Source organism: Lampetra fluviatilis, chromosome 16 (genome assembly GCF_964198595.1).
Source record: "Lampetra fluviatilis chromosome 16, kcLamFluv1.1, whole genome shotgun sequence".
Classification (NCBI taxonomy): domain Eukaryota; kingdom Metazoa; phylum Chordata; class Hyperoartia; order Petromyzontiformes; family Petromyzontidae; genus Lampetra; species Lampetra fluviatilis.
Window position 1 is genome coordinate 14,150,727 of NC_136290.1, and position 26,868 is coordinate 14,177,594.

The window sequence follows — 26,868 nt, forward strand, 5'->3', positions numbered from 1 at the left end:
CAGACATCCCGTGCTGTCGGCTCATTTTGGCCGGGAATCCAACTTGGGTCTAGCTGGGTTTGTGAGCACAGTGTCAAAAACCACAATACTGCCGCTCTCCACGAACTCGGCGAGTTCCGGGTTTTTTTTTTTAACGAGGTGAGAAATCGAGAGACCAGCACAGTCTCAAAAGGCAAGTGACCTCATATACAGACAAATATTCCCCATATAGCCTTTAACAGACTGTTGGGGCAAGTGTTGTTAGCGAGCACCTTTGAAGGCCCCCACGGCATGTAAGAGGATGAGTAGGAAGCACCAATCCCAGCCGCCTTTGTCTCCCCAATGATGATGCACCAGGTGCTCATTTGAGGCTTAGTCAACTTAGGGGAGGCCCAGGAACCGGTTTGGTTAATTAGTCACTACTTTTGACCGCGAGCGGAAACCAAACTTGGGTCACCGGGGTTGTTGCACATCGCCAACCACTGCACCACCACCCCCCGCATGCACACGCGCACACGCGCACACGCGCACACAAACACGCGCACATGCGTACACAGACACGTGCACACAGACACAAACACGCGCACACGCGCACACGCGCACACAGACACGCGCACACAGACACGCGCACACAGACACGCGTACACAGACACGCGCACACAAACACGCATGCAGCGCGGTCCCTTACTGGAAGACGCACGCGTGTGTGCGCGAGCGCGCAATCGGCGCGTCACACGAAAACGTCGTTCGCCTCTTCGCTGAGCGAGGCGCATCGCTTCCTGGCTGCCATTCCCCCGCGGCGATCGCCGGATTGGCAAAGCCAACACGTCGGGCGGGGGGGGCGGGGGGGGGCAGCGTGGGGGACACACGCGGGAGGGATGGCGTACGAGACGGGGAGAGATAGCACGGGAGATGGGGAGAGGGAGATGGACAGAGAGCACAGGTAGCAGCTGGTTAGCTGGGCATGCATTAAAAGCGCAAACACAAATGTTCCGCAAACATGAGGTTGTCATGTTTGGCTTTGCAGGGTCAAGAGTGAAGGGAGGCATGCTCACACCATCATTTCAGCGGAAGCTGTCCGGGTCTGAGTGTGTGCAGGAATGTGTTCGTGTGTGCGTGCCTGTGTGTGCGTGTGTATGTGCATGTGTACGTGTGTGCGTGCGTAAACGTGTGTGTGTGTGCGTGCGTGTGCGTACCGGCCACGGCCTTGCTGCGGCGTGACGCCTCACTAGCGAGTGCGTGTGACATGCTGATGATCCGCTCCTGGTCCTCGCTCACACCGGGGCCCTCCACCTCGCCGCCTGGCGCCACCGCCACCGGCACCGCGTGCCCGCTGCGTCGCGCACATGGGAACGCACGGGAACACACGCACACGCAGGAACACATGCACAGGAACCGCACACGCGTGTGAGTATGAGCGAGTGTTAGTGAGCGGCTGCGAGCGAGCAAGTGTGAGTGTGTGCAAGCGAGCAAGTGTGAGTGTGTGCAAGTGTGAGTGTGTGCGAGTGTGAGCGAGCGAGCGAGTGTGAGTGAGCGAGTGCGAGTGCGAGCAAGTGTGAGTGTGTGAACGAGCGTGACACCTCGAACGAGCCAGCAGGTTTTGGATCTTGGCGACCGTGCGTCTCCGCGCCTCCATCTCCTCCGGGCCCAGGGCCTCCTCCGGCTCCATCTCCATGTAACGTTCCGGGATCACCACCTTGTCTGGCCGGCCCAGCTGGGGGAGGAGAGAGCATCACCAGTACCATCATCGTCGTTATCATCAACAGCATCAACATCATCGTCATATTACCAACACTGTTGTCACCTATACATCATCGCCATCGTTATTATAATATGAGCATTGCCATTCTGGTAATCACAAAGAGACTTATATAAGTATACGGTCCATGGGCTATATCTTACTCGATTATCCTTATGTGAGACTACGGATCCTACGCGAGTCTGCGGGTCTCACCCCGAGTCTACAAGTCATATGGGCCGAGCGGTTTGAGCTGCCGCTGAGCGAAGCCCACACGGACGAGCGGTGCGTGAGCGCAGCTGTTAGAAACAGCGCCACCGCGTCTATTGTGGCAAGCCGTTACGCAACCGCCACGGTGGCCAGAGGGGTCGGTGGGTCAGCCGGCGGGAGATAAGAGGGGGAGCGGTAGCCTCTGTGACCTGGCGGGGGCTCGGGGGGGGGTCAGTGGTCTGAGCGTCTGTCGCGGGCGTGATCCGCGTACTCACCAACTCTGCCCCCCCCACCCCCGGTCGCACGGTACCCGCCCGGAGACGCTGGCCGGTGGACCAATCACGCACTTGCAGCGTGAACCAACATTACTAAAGTGTTTCAATAAAGTGATCTCCCGCTCAGCATTGATCTCCCGCTGCGGATCCATCTCCTGGTTAGGGTCCTGCAGAGCCAGCGGTGAAATTCCACATTCCAATGGAAAGGGGGGGGGCGAGTCTCTCCAAAGGCCACAGCGCCGACACCAAATGTATTTAATTAAGATTAATTACTAATTAAGGTCAAAGGCCGTGGCACGGCACCGGAAGGCGGTCAGCAGCGACCGCGAGTGAGGGCCGAGAGGTCACGGTGGAGCTCACCTCCTTGAAGAGGTCGACCTCGTAACTGTCCGGCTCCACGTCGATCTCCGTGACCCCGTCGCGACCCCGCGGCGCCGAGCTCGCCAGGGTCGAGCTCCTCTCGGCCCTGGGGGGGGCTGCTGGGGGGGCTGCGGGGGCGGGGGGGGCCGAGGAGGAGGAGGACCGGGGGGGGGCACCACCGTCCCACCCCCAGCTGACCGCCGAGCCCCCCGACGGGCGAAGCTCCGACTCCTCGGGGTCCCAGTGCTGCTGCGAGGGGGGAGGGGGGGGGGGGGGACCGGTGGCGTAGCTGTTGAGTGCGCAGGCGGCGCTACGGCACCGGGGCGCCTAGCGGGCCGGAGGGGCCAGCCCCCGGGCTACGAAGGAAGGGGGCGCGGGGGGGGATTGGCGAGGGCCCCACCGTGTCGTTGCTCACGCCAGGGCCCGTGCCAACCGCGTTGTGCCACCTGCACGAACCAACTCCCCCGCCCCTCCAACCCCCCCCGCAACAAACAATCACAAGCCTGTGATAGGTACTGACCGGCGTGGTGAAGTATGGTCAAATAACCCCCGACAACCCACGCGGCGTGGGGAGGCACTCATCCACCAGCAGAGCATCGCGAGTGCCACAAATGGCAATCTTCCGATAGAGCGACGCACAGATGGATTTCGGGAACGTGTGTGTGTGTGTGCATGTGTGTGTGTGCGTGCGTGTGCGCGTGTGCGTGCGTGTGCGTGCGTGTGCTACTTATCTGGGACGGCTTGCTCAACCAACCCCGGGTCACATGACCTCTGCTTGCCTGACCCGCACGGCATCGTGGGTAAGCTTGCATCTCTCTCCGCAAGATGACGCCAATGCGGCGGGGACGGGCCCCCGTCCCCATGGCCGGCACCGGGAATCGAACCGTCAGACTCACGTGTGTGGCACTGTGACCGCATAACCACCGTATAACCACCTGTGCATGCACCACTTGTTGGGGTAGTAGGACAGAGGAGGAGGGGGGGGGAGGGCTGGGTGCTTTGAATGCAAATGCCGAGTCACGAAGTTGACGCTGCGAGTTGATTATTAAACAGGGGTGATGCGATCCCGTGTCGCAATGGGGCAAATGGTAGTGGCTGCAGGCGAATCGATCGGTTGATGCGTAGTGGCGTGAGCGATTCCATGAGTGTAATCGCGATGATTAATCATCGATGAATAGATAAACAAACCAATATATATCAAGAGACAATGAGCGCGTCGAAGCCCTCCATTTGTAAATCCACTGCAAGACGAAACGTGGCGGTACGTCAGGGACCGATAAACCTCGCTGTGACGATCGATGCAGGACGCGCCGCCCGCTATTTAATCCGTTTGGCCGCTTCGGGTGGCGGTGGTGGTGACTGGTGGTGGAGGGTTCCACGACACAATAGCAAAAACGTTGGGCCAGATCATTACGCGGAACGAACCTAAGAAGCGATCCAATAACAAAAAACGTCGCGTCGTTCGACCCCCGATTAATAAAACGCGCCAGCGAACTCGGACGTAACAGAGCAGGAGGGCGCAGCGCCAGGCCGGAGTGGCGGCGCGGAGGAAGACGCGGGAAGGACCGCAGATCCGGATCCTGGATCAGAGGACCCCGGGGGATCGGAGGCTCCACATGCAGGAACAAAGACAATGGAGACACGCAGGGCGGCCGCGTCACTCGCGTCAGAGTCTCACAACACGGGAGGCGTCAAAAACCGTCGCGGTTTCAAAGAAGGAATGAGCAGCGGTGGCACCGCGACAACGGGTCACAGACCATCGCCAAAACAAAAGAAAACAAACAAAAGAAAACAAACAAAAGAAAACTAAATAAAACAAAAGAAACAAACAGGAGGCAGCGGCGGAGCGCAGGCAGACGAACCGTCCTCCTCGCGTTTATTTTGATCATCAGCATGCCCGACGACGCGTTAAGGCTGAGCGGGGGAGGGAGCGAGCGAGCGGGTGGGGAGGGAGGGAGGGCAAGAAATGAGCGGCCGGCTATCTCAGGACACCTCGTTAGGTCGCATAATTAGGCAACATGATTTGGTCGCCTAATTAGGTTGCATAATGAGGTCACCCCTCACCTCCTCTCCCTGCCCTGGCTGCCAGAGGGGGGTGAAAAGGCGGGTGAAGGAGGGGGGTGGGGTTGGACTCAGTGGGGATAATTTGCCAGCAGAGCACACTACGGTCCACAGCTGTGTGCCCCCGGTCGTCACCAACCAGCCGCACCGACCAGCGTGGTGAAGTATGGTCAATAAAGTCCACATGAAGCCGCAGGGTCTGGGGCAAGCGAATATGCCGCCCGTCGCAGAAGTTTCACGGCCCTGGTTGATCCTGCGGCTGCCAGGGCAGTGGGCAGTGACCGGAGGGCAGCGAGGGGCAGCAAGGGGCAGGGGCGTGGCCTCGCCCGCCCAGACGCGCGCTCTAATCGTGAGCCTTGGCTCGACGCTTTAAACCGCAGTGAGAGTCACTGCTTACAAACAGAGGTACAGCCGTGGACGAGCCTGGATGACGGACGGGTGAGAGAGGGGACGGGGGAGAGCGGGGAAGGAAGACGAGGCCAGAGAGAGGGGAGGAGGGAAGAGGGTGCACGGGAGGAGGGGAGGGACAGGACAGGGAAGAAAGATGGGGAGGAAAGAAGGCATGGAGAGAGAAGGGGGAGTTTCGGGAGGGCAGGAAGATGAAGGCAGTTGACAAGTAGAGAGAAGGGCAGCACCAGGGCAGGGCAGTTAAGGGGTCTGGGTCATTGGTTGGAGGCGCGTACGTGATCGCCAATTCACCGCGCTGCTCTCACCCCCCCCCCCCCCCCCGCTTCCCGCTTGCTCTAACCACCTCGGGCGGGAGCTGCGGAGAAGCGGGCGGCAGACCCCGTGCCCACCCCGTGCCCCCGCCTGGGGCCGCTGGCGCTACCCGACACGCGCCGAGGCCGGGCGGTGGCCGGCGCTCTCGCCCTACCATGCCCGGCCAGGCGGAGGGGACCGTCACCCCGGCGTGGGTCTCCCGGTTCGGTGGATCGGTCCGACTGTCGCCGGGGTCGGCGTGCCGAACGGCGACGCGACGTCCCGTCCGGAGTTTAGTCCGTCTCGGGAAATATCGACGAGAAGTTATCGAACCGCCACGCCCCACCACCCCCGTCACGACGGACGACGACGCACGAACGCTTTCAAACCGGCGTCGGGAAGCGCAGGCGAAGAAAAACAACAAGGGCATCACACGGCGGTGACGACGACAACAGCGGTGACGACAAATACAATCGGAGGCCAAAGCACGGGGAGCGCGCGGCGCATGGGGGGGGTGGGGGGGGGGGTGTTTGAGGGCGCAGTCTCGGCCGGGGCGGCTACACTCCGGGGCGGCTACGCGACAGGATCGCAGGAGAAGGGGCGGTGCACGGCTCAGACGCACCGGAGGCCCCGGCTACGGTCCCGGTCCCCCGCCGGAGTCGGACCGATCACACGTTACCGCTCGCAGACCGGTGTCGGTTGTGGCCCCGCCGCATTTTGAAGGCTGCACGCCAAAGGCCACCTGGCTTGAACAATGGCGGTGCCGCGTGGGCTCACGGAGCGGCGGCGCTTCCGTTGTTATTGTTGTGAGGCTCATGGGGTTAATGTCATCAACCGCTGAGAGAGGTGAAATCATCGGGACCGCGAGCCGCTTGGCAACCGGCGCTGCGCGGCTCCCCGCTGGGTTAGGGGTCGTCCGACCCACGACGTCCGACGTTTCGTGCCCCGCGTGCTCGGGAGTCGATTCGGGCAATTTTTTTGTTCTGTTTCGGTTCCGCCCGGCGAGCGCTGCGAAACGTCGGACATCGCGCCCAGCGACGCGCGGCACGATCCTAGAAGCACGTGGGCAGCGCAAACCGCGAGAGCCGGGGCCACAGCGCCAGTGGAGTTAGTAGGGCAGCTGTGTCCTCTACGCCGGCGTTAGTCCGATCGATGTGGAACTCACTCGTCAATAACGCCGTGCGTGGCCTTCGAAGCCGACGGCACGACAACCGACGTTTCGGGCAATGGCCCATATTCACAGCGCGTTATTGACGAACGTGTTGAGTTTTATTTTGGTGTTAGTTTTTGCGAGCGCACCACTACCGACACAGCATTGCCACTAAATGATTTGTCGAATCGCGGCGGAGATGATTTGCAGCGACTGCAGGTTAGGGCAGGACGAAGACCACACGCACGGACGGACAGGCGGGACGGACGGAGGGCAGAGTGGATTGTGGGAAAGCAGAGGTGGTGTGTTATGGGAAGGGTTAGCGGTCACCAGTGCAAACACCAGAGCATCGACCCCGATTCCCAAACCCCAAGCGTGGCCGCATGGGATGGACGGCAGCCCATGATGGACAGTGAACCGAGCGGTAGCGCATCTACCCACTGGTCTACTCGTCAATCTACCCACCTATCTACCCGCCAGTCTATCCACTGACCAGACTACCTACTAATCTACCTGTCAATCAACCCACTGGGCTACCCCCCCCCCCCGTCACCCCCAGTTCACGTGGATCGAGTCAGGCACGTGGATCGCGTCAGGCAAAGGTTCAAATATAGGACCGCAGAGCTCGGGCAACCGGTTTTTCAGCTGCCCTCCTCTGCGCGGCGCGGTCACCCACGGCCTCCCACCCCTCTGCTCGGAGTCTGACATGCAAATTATTTAATTGGGTACAACTGCCCCCCCCAACCCCCGCCCCCCCCCCTTCCCCCCAACCCCCCTACTGCTAACACGACTTGACCTGTCTGTGAAATAGCGGCGGGTTGCTGCGCGATGGCCCTTGAAGGACGATCGCGCGACGACAGCACGGGGGCCAAATGGCGCTAACCTTACAATCCTTCAATCCCACCACCACCACCAGCACCATGCCCGGTGACATTTTAAACCGCCGCCAGGCAGCGTGAAACAAAAACGTGGTTGGGTGAACGCCCGAGTTAGAAACCACGTGACGTGGCCGCACGGCGCGGCACGGCATCGAGGGGGCTCGCCACCCAGACCATTTCATTTGAAGCTCTCACAACATCTCCTGAGCCATCGCTCTCCCTGCAAGCTTCAATCTCTTACATCTCCACCACGTCTCGTGAACCACTCTCTTAAATCCCCCTCTCTCTCTCTCTCCACCATCTCTCACGAACCTCCCTCCCTCCCTCTGACACGTCGCTCGCAAACATTCCCAGGCCTCTGCCTTCGTCTCAGTTCAACGATTCTCACCTCCATGAGACTAACACAACGACCACACTTAGCCAGCGTCATTATCGTATCATCACCTTGACTCCACATCACCCACGCTCTCCCCTCCACTTATCCATCTCTCTTCCTCAAACCCTTCATTACATGCTACATCTTCCCGTCTGTCTGTCTTTATCGTCTCTCTCCGTCTCTCTCCGTCTCTCTCCGTCTCTCTCCCTCCGTCTGTCTGTATCGTCCGTCTCTCTACGCTCAGGCGACCCCCCCCCCCCCCCCGTGCCGCAGTGCAAAGGTCACGATCGCGCGCACTCAAGAGCTGGCGCGGAGACAATGAGTGAACCGAGATCCCAACACAGCGGCAATCATCTCTCCAGCGTCAGTGACACCGATCACAATAGTCGTTAATAATAATTAATAATAATGATAATCAATCATTAATAGTGGTTATGATTATAGATCCCAGACGGGAGTTCTACAGTGAAGGCACCGTGACCCTAACCCCCCCCCCCCGCCGACTCTCTCTCCCCATCACTCCCACCACTCTCTCTGCAACACTCCAAATAATCTCTCCCCAACACTACGAACATTCTCTCTCCAAAACACTCTCTGCAACACTCCCAATAATCTCTCCCCAACACTACGAACACTCTCTCTCCAACACAACCAATAATCTCTCCCCAACACTACGAACACTCTCTCTCCAAAACACTCTCTCTGCAACACTCCCAATAATCTCTCCCCAACACTACGAACACTCTCTCTCCAAAACACTCTCTCTGCAACACTCCCAATAATCTCTCCCCATCACTCCCACCACTCTCTCTCCAACACACCGAATAATCTCTCCCCATCACTCCGAACGCTCTCTCCCCCCCCTCAACACTCCAACAACGCTGGAACCCCTCTCTCTCTCTCCCGCGTACCGCGAGCGAGTGAGCGAGCGAGCGCGTCATCACCAACGTACGTATGCGAACGAGGCGGAGTGCGGGCGTGCGGGGAGCGTGGCCGTGCCACCGGCGGCAGCCCTGCTGTTCGCCAGCGCGCCACCGCCGCCAGCTGCGGTTGCAGCGCTAGCGCCACCGCCGCGCTTGTCCGACGCCGAGCTGAGCGAGCGCTTGCGCTGCCGCTGCAGGGTTCGCTGGTTCCGCTTCATCCGCGCCAGCTGCTCCTCAGCACTCATGCGGCCGCCGCCGCCGCCGCCGGAATAGAGACGCTCCAGGGCGCTGCGGGGTCGGTCCCGCTGGGCGGGCACGCGCAGGGGGGGGACACGTGTGTGAGCGTGAGTGTGTGTGTTGGTGCGGTAGTGTAGCGGTTAGCGCACTGTGCGATGAACCTGGCGACCCGGGTTCGATTCCCCCTCACGACCAACACCAGTGACGATTATCTGAACCGGTACTGGGCCTCCCCTAGGTCGACTCAGCCTCAAATGAGTACCTGGTGCGGTGTGTAAACATCGCCACTGGGGAGACAAAGGCGGTCGGGCGTGGTGCTGGCCACCCACCCCCTCGTGTACCGTTCCAGCCTTAATAGGTGCTCGCTAACAGCACTTACAGTCTGTTAAGGCTATACGGGGGATCTTTGTCTTTGTGTTGGTGTGTGTGTGCGTGGCGAGTGGTGGCGCAGCGGTTAACTCACCGCACCACAAACCCAGCGACCCGAGTCGGACTCCCGCTGACAGCACAACATCGGTGACGATGATAATTATCTGGACTGGCACTGAGCCTCGCCCCTACGTCAAACCAACCTCGAACGCGTCACCGGTGCGGTGTGTAAACCTCGAACGCGTCACCGGTGCGGTGTGTAAACCTCGAACGCGTCACCGGTGCGGTGTGTAAACAACAGGAGCACTGGGGAGACAAAGGCGGCCGAACGTGGTTGCTGACCACACAACCCCCTTGTGTGCCGTGTCGGCTTTAATAGGTGCTCGCTAACAGTCCCCACAGCCTGTTAAACGCTCTACTTGGGGTATTTGTGTCTGTGTGTGGTGAACCCGTTAACACTGCTGCGTGGAGCAGAAATTGCTCCTGAAACTGAACACCGGCACCGGTTATGGAGTTATCAAGTTACGGTGTTGCTGGTTACGGGTTACCGGTTTTTAGGATTATCGGTTACGGGTTACCGGTTACAGGTTACCGGTTACAGGTTACGGGTTTACCGGTTCACAGCCCTGGGCACAACCCCGTACCTGTGACGAGACGTTTGCCTCCGTCTGGCTCCGTCGGAGCGTCACGAAGGAGGAGACGGAGAGCATCTGCGATTGGCCTGCAAGCACACCGACAACCGTCATGGTGCAGCCAGGATCTCTCCACTGCTGGACGGAGACTTCAACCCCAAAGTCGTCGCCATCTCTCTCTCTCTCTCGCGGTCGAGGATTCATCTTCAGCCGAGTTCATTCAGAGTCTGCTAAGACCCGAAATATATTTCTGTTCCCGGCACACCACGTCGAGGAGACCGTTGTGGCTGCTACGAGCGAGGGGAGGTTGCAGGGTACCTGGGAGTGTCGATCTGTAGAGGGAGGACGAGGGATCACTGCTGGCTCCGATGGAGAGCTCGGGCTCACTCTGGGGTGGAGAGAGCACGGACCGGAGACTTGGATCAAACATCGTCATCGTCATCATCGTCGTCGTCATCGTCACCGTCATCATCATCATCATCATCGTCATCATCGTCATCATCGTCATCATCATCATCGTTGTCGTCACCGTCATCATCATTATCATCATCGTCATCATCAACATCGTCATCATCGTCATCATCATCATCATCGTCGTCATCATCTTCACTGTCATCGTCATCTTCATCATCGTCACCGTCGTCATCATCATCATCGTGACTGGCCTCAACAGAACACAGAGTGGGGGACGGACGGTGGGGGGGGCCCTCACGTGGTACTGGTAGTCCCCATTGGTGAGTCCGCCGTGCTCCCGGTCTCTCCGCCGCTCGCCCGACTGCCGCTTGAGCTCGCGCACAGACGTGTGGCGCAGCGCCTGCGTCTCCCTGGGGAGGGGCGGCACGTCGGGGGGGCGCCCCCCCTCGGCCGACGGTGATGGAGGCTGCTCCCCCCCCATGGCCGCGGCGTCGTCGGGGGAGTAGGCGCGGGGGAGGGGGGGCCGTGGGGGGGCGCGCTCCTCCTCCTCCTCCAGGTAGCGCTGAGACGGAGGGAGGGGGAGGGGGGCACGGGCGCTCATTCACCTCTACACACTCACCTCTACACTCACCTGTCAACACTCACCTGTCGACACACTCACCTCTATAAATTCACGTAAAAGCCACCATAGGGTTCAGTGTTAATCACCGAGGCTCACCGAGCCAGACTAAGGCCGAGAAGGAGTGAACCCGGCCGGCCAGGCCGTCCCCGGCGTGCGTGTCGCGCCGTACCTCGTAGTTGCGAGGCGGCGGGGGGGGCTCGTACCCCCGGTCCACGGGTGCCCCCCCGCGGGGCTGGGGGGCTCCGTCGCGGGTCGACCCATCTGTGCGGCGGCGGAAACACGCAGACGGAATCAGCGAGACCTTTCCCTTAAACTCCAGGGTTTCCCGAACACCTCCAATCTCGCAAGATCGAGCTTGGCTCCATCGAACCCTCCCACCAAGGCCCCCCCCCTCTCTCTCCCTGCCGCTGGGTGGTGTTGCTAGCGGTCGCGCGGTGCGATGCTGTGCCATGTGGTGTTGTGCCGTGCTGTGCTGTGCCGAGCGGCGTTGTGCTGTGCGAACGATTTCCCCCGCAAACCACAGATCTGCGCGGCTCAACAATCCTGGTGTGCAGCGTGATGTGGTGGCTGCCCTTCCTGTACAGCAACGACTCCTCCTGGCCCCCGTACGGCCGCCCCCCCCCCCTCCCGCCACCATCCCCATGCTCACCTCGCTGCCCCGCGCTGCCCACGTACTGCAGCCCGCGCAGCACGTCCTCCATGCGCCACAGCTGCTTCTGCAGGCGGGCGGCCGCGGGCGCTCCCGCCGCGGGCCCCAGCCGGGCAAGCTGGGCCGAGGCGGCATCCTGCAGGCCCCGCGCCTCCCTCTCCAGGCCGCGGCGCTCCTGCATGACGCGCTCCCACTCCTGGGGGGGTCACGGCGAGGTCAGGGCACGGTCGCGGCGTGCTCACGGTGGTGGTGACAGTGGTCGTGCTTGTGGGTGCGTGTGGGTGCGTGTGGGTGCTTGTGGGTGAGTGTGAGTGAGTGTGGGTGCTTGTGGGTGCGTGTGGGTGCATGTGGGTGAGTGTGGGTGAGTGGGTGTGTGTGGGTGCTTGTGGGTGAGTGTGGGTGCTTGTGGGTGAGTGTGGGTGAGTGTGGGTGCTTGTGGGTGCGTGTGGGTGCGTGTGGGTGATTGAGAGTGCGTGTGGGTGAGTAAGGGTGCGTGTCCCCGTACCGAGTTGGAAAGCGAGATCTGAGCCAGCAGTTGCACCAGGTCCTCCTGCAGCAGCCTCTGCTGGTACAGGATCTTCTGCTGGTGGGCCGGCTGGCCCCGGAACTCCTGCATCTGCCGGTGCGTGGTCTCCAGCGCCTCCTCCAGCCGCGCCTGCCACGGCGCACGGAGTCACGCTCGGTTTACGCGCAACCGAATTGCCCCCCCCCGGGTCTCCGCAACGCGCAACCGGTTGCTCGCGCGAGGGTCGCTCTCGACTGCCGAGCGTTGGGCTGACGATTGATTTGTTTACCCAGGAAAGCCACGCTGAGCCCAGAGACCCCCACTTTCACGAGGGGCCCACGTTGGGCTGTTTGGGCAATGTCGGTGGGGCCCGTCGGATGGAACGACCTCCCTCCGTAGCCGACGCCGCGTGCGTGCGGGAGGCCTCCATCCAGCAGTGGATCGACCAAGGGGCTCTGCATTCCTCCAGTCGGGCCTTACAGGAAATGCAGACACCCCCTCCCCACACCACCGTTTGGCGAACAAAGCAAAACGGCCCCTTGCAGAAAAAAATGTCGACGATGTGGAGCGGTTGGAAAACAACCGCGGCCGAAACAATCCGTGGACTGTGATTCGGTGTTTGTTTTATTTCTCAAATTGCTTTCGCGACGACGCAATGGATATTTTGCCGGGGCTTTCACTCATTTGTCCCACACGACAGCTCGGTATTTATTCAATATACGCGCATGTGTGTGTGTGTGAAAACGTATGAATTATATTACACACGTGTGTGTATTTATAATTATATACTGCTCACTGTAACCGCTGCTCAATGTGGTCTTGCATTCATCTATTTGGCCTGAAACCAAATCCACTCTCAATACGTCCGTGTTTCTTTGCAAAGCTAGGACCGAGCGCAATCCTTTATTCTGTTAATTTTTTTATTTCTTGCTGTTCTGCTCGTTCTAGCATTGCTTAGTCTCAAGACTCGTTTACAGGAGGGTCCTGCCAGGTGTTTTCAGGCGAGGAGGGCAATGTTGTTTTTGTTGCTGCTGCTGCTGCTGTGAAATCCCACACGGAGTGATCTGTAGGTGGATTTTCAGCACTGGGATGTTTTGGACAATACCGGTGACATTGGGAGGGCGCTCGTTCCGTAGCTATGGGAGGAATGCGGAGAACCCAGAGGAAAGCCGTGCCGAACAGGGGGAGAGAATGTACAAACTCCACGCACTCACTCACACTCTCACGTATATTTTCACTCACTCACACTCATAGCTTGCAGACCATCGGGAGAACATAGAAACTCCACGCAGAAATGCACCCAGGTCAGGAGTCGAACCCACGAGACTTGCTTATCGCATGCACTCTTCGCTGCAACAGTCGCCGTTTTGATGGGCGACGAGGGTTGCGTTGAGACCGGAGCGCGTGCCTGGAGGAAGGTTTCTGTGACAGGGTGCCCCCGCCCCCCCCCCCCCCACGTTCCCTACGCTGACGCCGGTGGCCTTGTGGCGGCGGCGCCGAGTTGGCGGGCGGCAGTGCGGTGAGCAGCGCTCACCTTGTCATCCTGCAGCTGCTGGAGGTGAGTGGTGAGCGAGCGCAGTGACTGGTCCTCCTCGCACAGACGCCCCAGCCGCAGCTGTCGAAGGCACACGGCGTTACCAGAGGTCGAGGGGGAGGAGGGTTACGTGGGGTCACCAGGGGGTCAACCAGGGAATAACATGAGGTAGCCCCTGCCGCGGTGGTGGTGATGTTGACGGTGGTGGTGATGTTAGCGGTGGTGGTGGTGATGTTGGCAGTGGTGGTGGTGGTAGTGGCGGTGGTGGTGGTGGTGGTGATGTTGGCGGTGGTGGTGGTGGTGGTGATGTTGGCAGTGGTGGTGATGTTGGCGGTGGTGGTGTGCATCTGTGGTGCGTATATTTTTTGGTTGTTTCAGAGGCGAGGGTTGGTGGACCGCGTGGAAGTTCACGAGGCTCACGCCTGCTGCTGGGTTGCGTGCGATCTGGCCAGGAGGTGGCGGTACAGCAAGACATTTAGACACCGGCCCAGATTTAGAGCAGAGTTTGAATAGACATTTTTCTGCAGGAGCTTTGAGTGCGTTGTGAAGACCGATAATGACGCTGATAGCGATGACGATGACAATTTTGATTTGAAGCTTTCGTGACTGCAGGAATCCATAGTCTTTCGGTAAAGTCACCCACGTGACTTTACCGAAAGAGTACGATGACAATTATTTCAACTCAACAACGATTACAATTATTCAACCACCCATCCCATGCTGACTAGGAACAATAGCACAAAAAAATGCCTCAGACATTCCAATCTCGTTGCATCGCATCTTGTCTCGACACGTTCTCCAAGGGCACCCCCCGGTAGTAGCTGTCCAGCAAGCGGGTGTGAATCCTGCTCGGAGGGGGCGACGATTCCTCCCGTGCATAACCCCAATTGAGCGGATGTAGGAATAAGTACAATGATGACGATAATGACGATGACGACGACGAAGATGATGATGATCATGGCGTTGATGACGATCATGGCGTTGATGACGGCGATGATGATAATGGCGATGACGATGATGACGATGATGATCATGGCGATGATGATGATGATGACGGTGACGATGATGACGACGATGATGATGATGACGATGATGACGATGATGGCGATGATAATGATGATGGTGTTGAACAGTGGCGATTGCTGTTGACGAACGCCGCCTGTAACCGGCCACGCGGCGGCCCTCACCTCGATCTCCTTGTCGTCCGGGAGGTGGACGCCGGTGGGCGAGGAGGGCGCCGCGGACATCTGCGGGGCGACGCCAACAGAATGCAGCCATGAGGACAACCGGTCAACCCTCGCGGACCGGGAATCGGTACGGCCCGCGAAGTCTCACGGCGACTCACCGAGCCTCACCGAGCCTCACCGAGCCTCGCAGCTCACGTGCAGCAGCGCATTGTGTGCATGAATGCGTATGTGTGTGTTTGCATGTGTGCACATGGCCTGGCACAAGCGTCGTGGTGACGTCACCGCCACTTAGTGGCGAATGGCGGTTGTTGTTGTTGTTGCGTGTGTGAGCTCCTCCGGCAGGCAAGGCTGCGTTGGCTGGGTCATGTAGCCCGCATGGCCCAATCACCGCATACCCAAACAGCTTTTGTTCGGCCGGATCGAGGGGGCTAAACGGGCGCGGCATGGGCTAGAGATGAGATGGAGCGACGTGGTACAGGAGGATGAGGAGCTGAGTGGACTTGCCAATGACTGGTACCAGCAGTGTCAAGATCGGCCTCAGTGGAGGAGGCTCGTGAAGGACGTTACTGGGCAGTTGGAGGCAGTCGCCCTCCAACAACAACAGAGGGCGGAGGAGCGACGCTCACAATAACGAGCGGAGCGCCGGGTGGCTAAAGCACAGCAAGTTGGCACAGTAGGGGGCACAGGTGGTGCAACAGCCAGTCATCTCGGTCATCTCAGTCAGTTGACCCGTGGCACCTGGATCTGCCCCGTGACCTCCTGCCAGCGGGCGTTCGACACTTCACGAGGCCTCAAGGTGCATATGGCCTGGCACAAGCGTCGTGGTGACGTCACCGCCACTTAGTGGCGAATGGCGGTTGTTGTTGTTGCGTGCGTGCTTGTGTGTGCGTACACGTGTGCGTGCGTGTATGTACCGGTTTGCTGGAGAGCGAGTAGGTGGTGACTGAGTGGGGGAGGGAGCTGTAGGCACCCGGGAGGGAACGACGGTCCTGGCTCTCTGGACTCTGCGATGGCCGCACATGATGACAAAGACAAAGATCCCCCATATAGCCTTAACAGTCTTTTTGGGCAAGTGCTGTTCGCGAGCACCTATGAAGGCTAGCGATGTTGCAGCATCGCATCAGGAACGGTCCAGATTATCTCTGCTGGTATTGGCCCTGAGCGCAGCGTGCTAACCACTACACCACCGCTCCCCCACACTCGTTCACCCATGAGTCATCAGTTGCGCTTGATGTTCAAACGCTCACACTAGGACCTGTGAATCAAGCGGTGAGTGCCGACTCTGCTGGCACTGGAGGTACAACATTCACCACAACGGGGAATTAAACTGCAATGAAATAGCAACCTCTCATCTATTTAAATCTGTCCACATCTGTCTAGGTTTCCAGACAATCCTGTTTTCATGTCTGGCTTCAATCCAACAGAATTATAATCAGACTCTCTCCCGTTCTCTCCACACCCTCTAATCTCCCCTGACACACTGTCCCTCCCCACACTCCACCTTGGAAGTGGAAATTAAAGACACGAGCCACAGTGCTGCGATTGTGGCCGTGCAACGAAAACGACGGACCCATATAGTAACCCCAACGAGACGCATATAGATACACAGAGACCCATAGAGACTCACATATACATAGAGACCCACAGAGACTCGTAAATAAACATTAAAGACGAGCCGTCAGTGGCTCATGGAGTGCGGCAATCGGTCAGGTGGGGACAACGATCATTTTTAAAACAAATCTCACTGGGGTTGTCAAGGGGGCCCCAACTTGTAGCATTGGCCACCAGGCTCGTCATGCTACTGCAGGCCGTGGCAGTGCGACTGTGGCCATCCAACTCAAGTTGTCGACCCACACAGTAAACGCCCTGCGGTCTGCGCTCCTTCAACAGACAAGAAGGAACGGCGACAACGACACCAACTCTCTGTTTGCTGAAGCCCTCCCTTTCTTCATGGCCTGCAGCAGCAGCAGCAGCAGGACCTCCGCATTGAGCGTCCAGCTTCCGGACATCCCACCGCCCCCACCGCCTGTGCCGCGGGTGCGCCGTGCGCGTGCGAGAGCAGCGTCGAACCTTGTAGGCCGCCCCCGCGGGCGCCCTCCTCGCCGGGCCGGCGTCGTCCTGGCTGTAACGGCCGGCGGCCACCGCCACCCTCCCCACGGGGGCGTGCGGGGACGTGACGCCGCGCGACGACCTCGCGGCCGCTCCCACAAAGGGCCCGGCGCCCCGCTCGACGCCGGGGGATGCGGGCACCTCCGTGGGCGAGCGAGAGGGGGGCGCGATGCCCTGGCGGAAGAGCTGGCGCTGCTGCCACTCGTAGAGGCGCCAGACGGTTCCCTCCTTGCTCGAGCGCTTGTCCTCGTCGTTCATGCCGCGCAGAAGGACGCGGTCCTGCGCCAGGGGGGTCGGCGGGTCGGAGGCCACCGTGGGGTCAGAGGTGCGGGAAGAGCGAGGGGTCGAGAGGTCAAGACGGCCGAGTCGAGGGTGCGGTGGCGGTGCAGGCTGTGAGCAAACCAAGCAGGGCGTAGGGCCCCAAGGAGCTTTTGGGGGGGAGGGGGGGTGGTGGGGGGGCTCCAGATTCTCAAAGAATAAAGAGGGGAGCTGAGTGAATATCGAATGGACACCGTTCTAAGAACACGGCCTGTGATTGGTAGATTAGCTTCGTGAATTCCGTACGCCACCAAGTTGTGCAGCTCGTCCCGCGCGTCACACTGGTCGCCCCCACAATGGTGACGGTGGTGATGATGGTGGTGGTGGCGATGATATGGATAATGGCGTTGATTATGAAGGTGATGATGGTAGCGATGATGATGATGGTGTTGGGTGGGCAGCAGTCATCATCACCGCAAACGAAATGCATCGGCCGCGTCGCACCCGCTCAACGAATCCATCTGTGCGGCGTGCGCGGGCGGACTCTGACCTGGGCGTACTTGTAGTCGCCCGGCCGGGCGGCCGCGTTGGCTCCGTGCTGCGCCGCGTGCCGCTGCCCCCTCCCGCCCCCCCCCGCCGCCTCGGGGGCGCCCCCCACGGCCCCCCGCACCGGCAGCGTGCGGGTGCTGTAGGCCGGCGCCGTCGAGGCCGGGGCGGCAGGGCCGGGGCCGGCCGCCAGGCGCGACGGGAGCGCCGGCTGGGATGGTCGGGCCTGGTCGGTCATGTCCGGCCTCACCTCCCGGCGCAGCCTCGGCATCGTCTGGGTCTGGGGGCCGCTGTGGGGGGGGCGGGAGGGGGGGGGCGGTCAGGATAGAATGGAGAAGAACCCGCCGCCAACTTCTGTGGTGACGTTGACGGTTTGTCCGTTGCGAATGACACCACGAGATCCGTAACGTCCACTGCGAATGGAGGAGACGGGCGCGTAGCACCCCCGCGATTACAACCAGGGCGGCCGCTGGATTCGAACTGCAACGAGCGAGAGATTCGCCGACGGTGAGGATTCACTGGGCGGCCGCGTCCCCTGAACTCTGACCCCTCAAGCCTCGTCATCGACCCTACCTCTGCCGGGCTGGGTTGGGGCCCTGGCCGTGGTTGCTCCGCGGAGGCCGCGACACGATGACGGGCTGGTGGGGCTGCCTGGGGTCGGGGCCACGGGGGGGGTGGGCCCCCTCGGAGGAGTAGGGGCCCCGGGCCACCGTGCCGGCGGCCCTGGGACCCTCGCCGTGGCGGGGCTGCACGCGGACGTACGCGCAAACGCACACGCGCACACATCCACACAGGCACACACACGCAGAAATAACCACGCAAGCACACGCAGGCACCGGCCGTACAAGCACATACCTGCGGGTAATTGACAGAATTCAGAGGCAGGCCATCAGGATGACGAGTGCTCGCTGGTTCACTTCAGCCACCCGCTCACTGGCGGGCAGTCAATTCCTTTCCGCTCTTCTCTCGCTACGACTGCCATGGTCACCGTTCACTAAACTTTACTGATTCTGCGTCGTCTCATCCACCACCACACTGCAGATGGATGAACTTCTTTTGCACCGTACGTAGCCAACCGTGCTAATCGGAGGTGCAATTAGCACGGTTGGCTAATCACATCATAAAAATACACTCAACACCCACCCACCCCCTCACCCACCCACTCACTCCCTCACCCACCCACCGACCCCCTCACCCACCCACTCACCCACCCCCTCACCCACCCCCTCACCCACCCACTCACCCCCTCACCCACCCACTCACCCCCTCACCCACCCCCTCACCCACCCTCTCACCCACCCACCCTCCCACTCACCCCGTCACCCACCCACTCACCACCCTGCTGGACTCCTCACTCCGCTTTCTGCTTCTTCCCCTACACCGCTGCACTTTGGAATCCCCTCCTCCCATCGTCACCATCCCCCAAGCCCTCACTGTCCAGAACGCTAATCTATTATCTATTGCCACAACCACTCTGACAGTCCTCTGACAGGAGGTGCCGTACCCTGCCTTACCAGGAGAAGGCAGTACAGCAAATGTGGATTAATCTACCCTCTAACGTGTGGGTTTTCTCTGGGTGCTCCAGTTCCCTCCTACCTGCAAACATGCATTGACCAATAACACCTTCATCATTATAAGCCTGCAGAGCTTGGGCAATTGTTGCTACTGTCAGCTCAGGCTACTGTGAGAGTCCGAGCCAGAGGGGACGAGAAAGGCCTTGAGCCTGGACTTGAAACAGGGGCTGCTCGTTGGCCACCGATCCCAACTGCTCGCCCGCCTGCTCACCCGCATGCTCTCTCGCTCACCCACACGCTCGCTCGCTCTCTCGCTCACCCACTCTCCCGCCCGCTCTCCCACCCGCTCTCCCGCCCGCTCTCCCGCTCTCCCGCCTGCTCTCACCTGCGCCACCGTCACCCTGACATCGCCACCGCCGCTGTCGCTGTCCGAGAGCCGCAGCTCCCTGCGGCCCCCCCCCACCGCCCCCGGCCCCCGGCCCCGCCGCGGGGGCCCCCCCTCCCCCGTTGGAGCGCGGCGCCCTGCGGGGGCTGCGCGGCCCCTCCCCCCGGCCCGCGCCCCCCCCCGCTCGCGCCGCCGAGCCCGTGGTGGTCCCCCCTCCCGTTGCGCGCCGGCTCCTCGTGGTGAAGCCGCTCCGCGTGCTGGTTGGGGCCGCCGCCGCCCTGGCCGTTCCTGCGTGGGCGGAGCGGCGCGCGTCGCGAGATGCTCTCCGTGGTGCCGATGGTTGGGGACGGTGCGGGTGGTGTTGGCGGTGGCGTGGGTCGTGGCGGCGGTGGTGGTGTGGGTGGTGATGGTGTGGGCCTTGGTGGTGTGTGCACGTATCCTTCACAGGTGCTGCTCGCTGACAGGACTTGTTTAAGGCTATCGAAGGGACCTTTGTCTTTGTGGCAGTCAGTCGGGGGGCTGTGTGCTGTGGGTAACATCTGGCGCTGGGTGAGTTGGGGGGTCGACTCGGCCCATCATCCATCCATCCCTCCAGGGCCCATAAAACGACGGCCATTGTGTGGGGAACTCAACGATGGCGTTGTCCTATGGATATACACATCCCCGGCATAGGAATGTGGCTCTACGGGGCTGTGAACAGGAGATGAGCACCGGTGCCTCGACGCTCAGTTGAGTCGGAATGATCGCTCCCACTCGGGCCGCGTCGGGTTTGTGCAACAAACTATACTTGCGTCATCGTCATCATCATCGTCATCATCATCGTCGTCGTCATCGTTGTCGTCGTCATCGTAATTCTCATCACCGTCACCATCGTCATCATCATCACCGTCACCGATTGCCTTCATCATCGTCGTCGTCAAAGTCGTTGTTATCAACATCATCATCGTCGTCGTCGTCATCGTTGTTGTCATCATCGTCATCATCGTCATCATCATCATCATCATCGTCATCATCATCATCATCGTCGTCGTCATCGTCGTTGCTGTCATCATCATCATCGCCGTCGTCGTTGTTGTCATCATCATCATCATCGACATCATCGTCATCATCATCATCGTCATCATCATCATCGTCGTCATCATCATCGTCGTCGTCATCATCATCGTCGTCGTCATCGTCGTTGTTGTCATCATCATCATCGTCGTCGTCATCGTCGTTGTTGTCATCATCATTATCGTCATCATCATCATCAACGTCATCAACATCGTCATCGTTATCATCATCGTCGTCATCACCGTCGTCGTCGTTGTCATCATAATCGTCGTCGTCGTCATCACCACCGTCGTCATCGTCGTCACACCGTCTCGCGAGGTACGGCGACCGGTGTCTCTCACCGGCGTGGCTGAGACAGTGCCGTGTGCCCCAGCGCCGCCATCCAGTCCTCGGCGTCCCTCTGGCTCTCAGCCGCCAGGAAGTACGTCCGCCTGCCCGTCTGCTGCGCCTGATAGTGCATCACAAAGTCGCGGCTGTAGTAGTAGGCGCGCTGGCCCGTGGGGCTCATCTGGGGGGGGGGGGGGGGGGGAGATTGACGGCGTCACACGTGGAGACTTGATTCCCACGCACGCACATGGCCAAAACGTAAATCTCATTTGCAATTTTTTTGTGAAAAAAATTAATTATTTCTGTTAGAATCAGGGATTCATGTTTGTGGGGTCGCTGTGTAGATTAGGTGGCACGTGACTATCACCAGTAGCCGAAGTCGCATCGGGAGGTCTACTTGACGTGGCTTGCCGGATTATATTAATATCCCCGGTTATAATCGGAGTCGTAGCAATGATAGCAGCAACAGCGGCGGCTCTCTAGCCGGGCCGGTGGTGTCAGGGGCAGCGTCTGTGAGTTTCACTTCCACGTGGCAGCCAACTCCCAAGAGGGGTGGATAACATTGAGTACCACGTTGTGCGAGCCAAGTCGACGGGCGAGTTTATCGTACGGATGGACATCCCTCTGCCAAATGAAAGTGGAAACGCTCTAAAGTCGTCTGGCCGAATCCTCCACTGTGAGCGTCTCTGCGTGTGGGAGGAAACCGGGGAGCTCGCAGAAGCCCCGGCACCACGCGCACCGATGGGGATACTTGCTGTACTGCCCACTGTCGGCATCATTGGCCGTCAGGTGTGAAGAAGTTCGTGTGTCGCACGGCTTCCCATCTCAGAGTGACCCACCAACCCCGGACGGCAGCCGGCAATGGCTACCCCGACCGGCACGAGTGATTCTTATCCCTGTGTCGCTGCTGCTGCTGCTGTCGTTATTATCATCATCATTAGCATTGCCATCAATCGTCATCATTGCGAGCGCGAGCGGAGCGATCGCGACCTCAGCCCTCGTCGCGCACGATCCCCGGGTGGAGGAGGCTACAGTGTCCAGCCCCGGGTTTTGTCTCAGGCGGAGTCACTGGTTGAGTCACTGGAATGCGATGATCGTCACATCGTCGAAAGTAATACCGTGGCCAATCCGATGCACACAGTGAGACTAGGAAACCCGGACTGGAGCGTGTAGCCTCCTCAACCTCTCCAATAACAACCACGTTGAGCGACGATCAGAGACGTCACGTGGACACCCACTGTCCCACCGCACCACCACCACCAGCTACCACCACCCAGGTTCCCCACCACCAACACGACCACAACGAACCTCGGCTCCCCACACGAACCAAGCGCATGCAATCACGCCACCCAACGGAAATCACGCAACGCACACGCGTGTACAAACGCAATGTGACAACACGCAGGCGCGCGAACCACACACGTGTGCGCAAGCACGGCAACTCCCAAGCATGCGTGGAGTGGAGCAGAAACCACCAGGCCCAAGCACCGGAAGCGCCGCGGTCGATCCATCGATGATTTTTGCCGCGGGGCGCGCTCGTGGTTGAATGGCCGTCCATTGATTCGCTGCGGGAATTTCCGTGCGGTGAGGTTGCTTCGTCACACTCGCGATGGTTTTGTTTTAAAACAGGGAAGGCGTCGGGGGTCAGAGGACCCATTCATTCTTGAAGAGACACCTCTAGCGGGCATGCGCACGCGAACACGCTCGCCCGGGCCGCTCCCGTCACCACGAACCGGGACGCGCGGCGCCGCTGTTTGCCTGCCGGGCCAAAAAAATATTCTCCCTCCAGTGACCGATTAGTGCCGCTATGATGCGGGCAAGCGACCGATTTATTTCGTTTGCATGCCGCTTAGAAGCGGTGGGCGTCGCGTGGCCGCGGGCCGCGTAACGGGAGGAAGCAGTGAGCCGATATCTGGCTGGCGAGTCGGAGGTCTCTCAGACTTCGCGGTCAAAAGGTCAAAAATCGGGAACGGGTCAGGAACGGACAAACTGTGGGGTTCAACTCCTGGTTGGGGAAACGGGGAGGGGGGGGTCGACTCAGCCCATCATCCTTCCTTCCCCTTGGGTCGATAAAATTAGCACCACTTTGTTGGCAAGTCAACAGTGGTTTTCTTACGGCAAGACTTTCCCCCTGCCATAAGAATATGGAATCTTCACCACTGGCTCAGGGATGTGAACGGAGGATGAGCCGGAAGGATGTTGACTTCGTGTGACTGGCGGAACGGCCGCCACCATCGGCGAGTGTGACGTAGCGACGGCGATGGACGTGCGGGATGGGAGGATGGGGGGATGGGAGGATGACGATGGTGATGGGGGTTGCATCTGCAGCCCGGGCGTTACCTATGGCCCCACGGAGACTCCGTGGCGGCACTCACACAGACAGCCGGGGTCGACGGCTCGGCAAAGGAGTGCAGGACCGCCCGAGGAACACACGCGCACACACACGCGTACATGCACACGCACACATATATGCACACACGTACACATGTGTAGGGACATCGCAGACACCACTCACATGAGGGTGCAGTACCGGCCCTAGAGGGCTCGGTAAGCGCTGTCCGACAGTGCTGAGTGGCACCACGCTCTGCGTGCAGTGCCGACCCCTACAGGATAAGGTGAGGAGTGCCGGCCATGGGAATGGGGTTACTAAGGGCCGTGGCACTCTGCTTGACCCTGAAGGACACGTGACCGGTAAAGTCAACACAGGGCCCCCAGGTGGGGGCTAGGGGTGGTCACGTGTCAGGGTTGAGAGCCTGCTAGAGGATTCTATAAGGTGGTCGTGGCTAAGGGCGGAGCCAGCCACGCCACGGAGGATAGAAGCCGGGTGCCCGAGCAGGACCGGCTGCTGTTGTTCATCCTGAAGAATCTACGTCCTACAAGAGTCACCAACACGTGGACAAGGACCCAGGCCAGGGTCCGGTCCGTCGTAGCTGCTCCAGTGTAATTAGAGGAGTTAACCTGGTGGGCCACCACCATATGTTGTTAATGTGTTCAGGGGTAGTACCCCGTGTGTTGGTTTTAATAAATGTGTTGCCTCCAAGAAGTGTGTCTGCAACTCAGTTGAACCCACTCCACATGTACATACACACGTGCTCATACACACTCACGTACATACACACACACGCGCACGCACATGACAAACAAATTGCCCACCGATGGTAGAACAATTTGAATCAAGAGAAAACAAAGTCTTGTGCGGTATATTCGTGTGTGTGAGCGTGTGTGAGCGTGTGTGTGTGCGGACGTGTGCATGAGCATGTGCGTATGCGTACTATGTGTAACATGTCTAGACTGTCATCTCATGTCTGCATGGGGAGCGGTGGTGCACCAGAGTTCGATTCCCGCTCACAGCCACCAACCCCAGTGACGATTATCTGAACTGGTCCTGGGCTTCCTCAAATGAGTACCTGGTGCGGTGTGTAAACATCGCCACTGGGAAGACAAAGGCGGCCGGGCGTGGTGTTGGCCACCCACCCCCTCGTGTGCCGTGCCGGCCTTCATAGGTGCCACTCGCACACAGCACTTGCCCCAATGGTCTGTTAAGGCTATACGAGGGATCTTTGCCTTTGTGAGCAGAGGTGGGGGGAGGGAGGCATCTCTAAGCGGAATGGGGGGCTACCCCCCCACCCTGCCCCCCGCGCCGAGCTCGAGGGTGGCTCACCTTGAAGGCATACTTCCTCGTCACGTTGTCCGGGAGCTCCACGGGGGAGATCTCGTAGCTGGGCAGGAGAATGCTGCCCTGGAGCTGCTCCTCTTTGCTGTCTGTGCGTGGGGAGAGGAGGAGGAGGAATAGGGTATGGGGGGAGGAGGAGACACAAGGAGGAGGAGGAGGAGGTGCAGGGAAAAAGAAGAGGGGGAGGGATGAGGAGGTGAGAGTTGCATCGTTTGCAGGAGCACGTGACTATAGCGGGGCTTGGTCACTCATCGTCAAACTCCCTCACCCCCCTCCCCCCCCAGTGTCACCACTGAGATACGGAGGTGGTGGCATGGGAAGACGATCTCGCGACACTGGAAGAGTGGAGAACTACACGTGGTGCACATCATCATCAAACGGGTCTGAGGGCGACAAGGAGGGCGCTAGCAAGGGACTAGGAGGGCGATGAGAAGGGTGATAGCAGGCGATGAGGAGGCGTTAGCGGGCCGTGGGACAGTGGGGGATTGTGCGGTGGCTGGCACTTGCTACCTTTGTAGTAGAAGAGGCAAAGGTCAGACAGCACGAACCATCGCCTCTTCCACAACTTCATCCCGGCGCTGTCCTGCAAGACAAAGCAAAGATCCCCCGTGTAGCCTTCACAGACTTTTTGGGGCAAGTGCTGTTAGCGAGCAGCACCTGTGAAGGACGGCACGGCACGAGAAGTGAATGGGTGGCCAGCACCGCGCCCGGTCGCCTTTGTCTCCCCGGTGCTGATGTTCTCACAATGCACCAGGCACTCATTTAAGGCTAAGTCGACCTAAGGAAGGGAGGTCCAGTTCCGGTTTAAACATTCATCAGCGATGTTGATCATGAGCGGGATTCGAACCCGGGTCACCGGGGTTCGAGAAGAGCGGTGCGCTAACCGCTGCGCCACAGTGCCGACGCTCCCAGTGGCCCACACGGCCCGCGAGAGCCGGGGGGTGCGGGAGGGTGCCACTCACCTGCTTGAAGAGCCACCCATACTTCACCACAGGAGCCTTGGGGTTTCTCGCTATCACGGCGGAGCCCTTCCCAAAGGGCTGGGCCTTCTTGGAGATCTGGGAGAAGAAAGGGGGGGGGGGGGAGAAAAAGTCTTGTGACTCTTATCTAAATGTGAGGATGAATCGAGTGACGAGGCAATACAGGTGATGGCGATGGTGATGATGTTGATGATTGTGATGATGATGTGATCGTGGTGGTGATCTTGATGGTGGTGGCGTGCTCTCACCGCGCTGTTGGTGTGGGTGGTGGTGGTGGTGTGTGGTGGTGGTGGTGGTGGTGATGATGGTGATGGTGGTAGTGGTGGTGTGCTCTCACCGTGCTGGTGGTGTGGGTGGTGGTGGTGGTGGTGGTGGTGATGGTGGTGGTGGTGGTGATGATGGTGATGGTGGTAGTGGTGGCGTGCTCTCACCGTGCTGGTGGTGTGGGTGGTGGTGGTGGTGGTGATGGTGGTGGTGGTGATGGTGGTAGTGGTGGCGTGCTCTCACCGTGCTGGTGGTGTGGGTGGTGGTGGTGAGCGTCGTGTTCGTGGTGTCGCTGACCAGACTTCCCGGCCGCTCCCCTCCCCTCTCTTCGTATGGCCTACACAAAGACAAAGATCCTCCGTATAGCCTGAGCACACTTTTTGGGGCAAGTGCCACCAGTGAGAACCTCCAAAGGCCGACACGGCACACAAGGAGGAGTGGGGGGGGGGTTGGTGGCCAGCACCACGCCCGACCACCTTTGTCTCCCCAGTGCTGATGCTTTTGCACATCGCACCAGGCACTCATTTTAGTCCACCTAGACCCAGTACTGGTTCACATATTTCGTCACTGATGTTGGCCGTGGGCAGGAATCGAACTCAGGTACCGGGTTCGTAGCACAGTGCATTAAGCCCTGTGCTGCTGATACACCCACACAAGCACGCACGCACATTACACACAGGTGTAGCTGAGACCCACTCTCACACAAAGATCAAACATAAAAATCCCCGTATCGCTTTCACAGACTGTAGGGGCAAGTGCTGTTAGCAAGCCGCCTTTGTCTCCCCAGTGGCGATGTTTACACACCGCACCAGGTACTCATTTGAGGCTGTGTCGACCTAGGGGAGGCCCAGTACCGGTTCAGATAATCGTCACTGGTGTTGGCCGTGAGCGGGAATTAAACTCGGGTCGCCAGGTTCGTAGTGCAGCGCGCTAACCGCTACATGACCGCTCCCCACTCTCA

General features: G+C 59.7%; 1 protein-coding gene across 1 annotated transcript in view; it reads right to left on the minus strand.

Moving 5' to 3' along the window:
• The window catches only part of PLEKHA7 (pleckstrin homology domain containing A7), an 84,593-nt gene that overhangs the window by 2,135 nt on the left and 55,590 nt on the right, over positions 1–26,868 (minus strand). Inside the window, 24 exon segments of the mRNA XM_078863801.1 lie at positions 1,176–1,312; positions 1,560–1,693; positions 2,563–2,811; positions 8,679–8,954; positions 9,900–9,976; positions 10,206–10,275; positions 10,600–10,863; positions 11,093–11,184; positions 11,573–11,768; positions 12,078–12,227; positions 13,612–13,692; positions 14,799–14,858; positions 15,713–15,802; positions 16,869–17,186; positions 17,716–18,001; positions 18,285–18,457; positions 19,611–19,685; positions 19,687–19,791; positions 19,793–19,898; positions 21,005–21,171; positions 24,652–24,752; positions 25,174–25,246; positions 25,626–25,721; positions 26,151–26,244. Coding sequence (XP_078719927.1) covers positions 1,176–1,312; positions 1,560–1,693; positions 2,563–2,811; positions 8,679–8,954; positions 9,900–9,976; positions 10,206–10,275; positions 10,600–10,863; positions 11,093–11,184; positions 11,573–11,768; positions 12,078–12,227; positions 13,612–13,692; positions 14,799–14,858; positions 15,713–15,802; positions 16,869–17,186; positions 17,716–18,001; positions 18,285–18,457; positions 19,611–19,685; positions 19,687–19,791; positions 19,793–19,898; positions 21,005–21,171; positions 24,652–24,752; positions 25,174–25,246; positions 25,626–25,721; positions 26,151–26,244 — 3,470 coding nt within the window.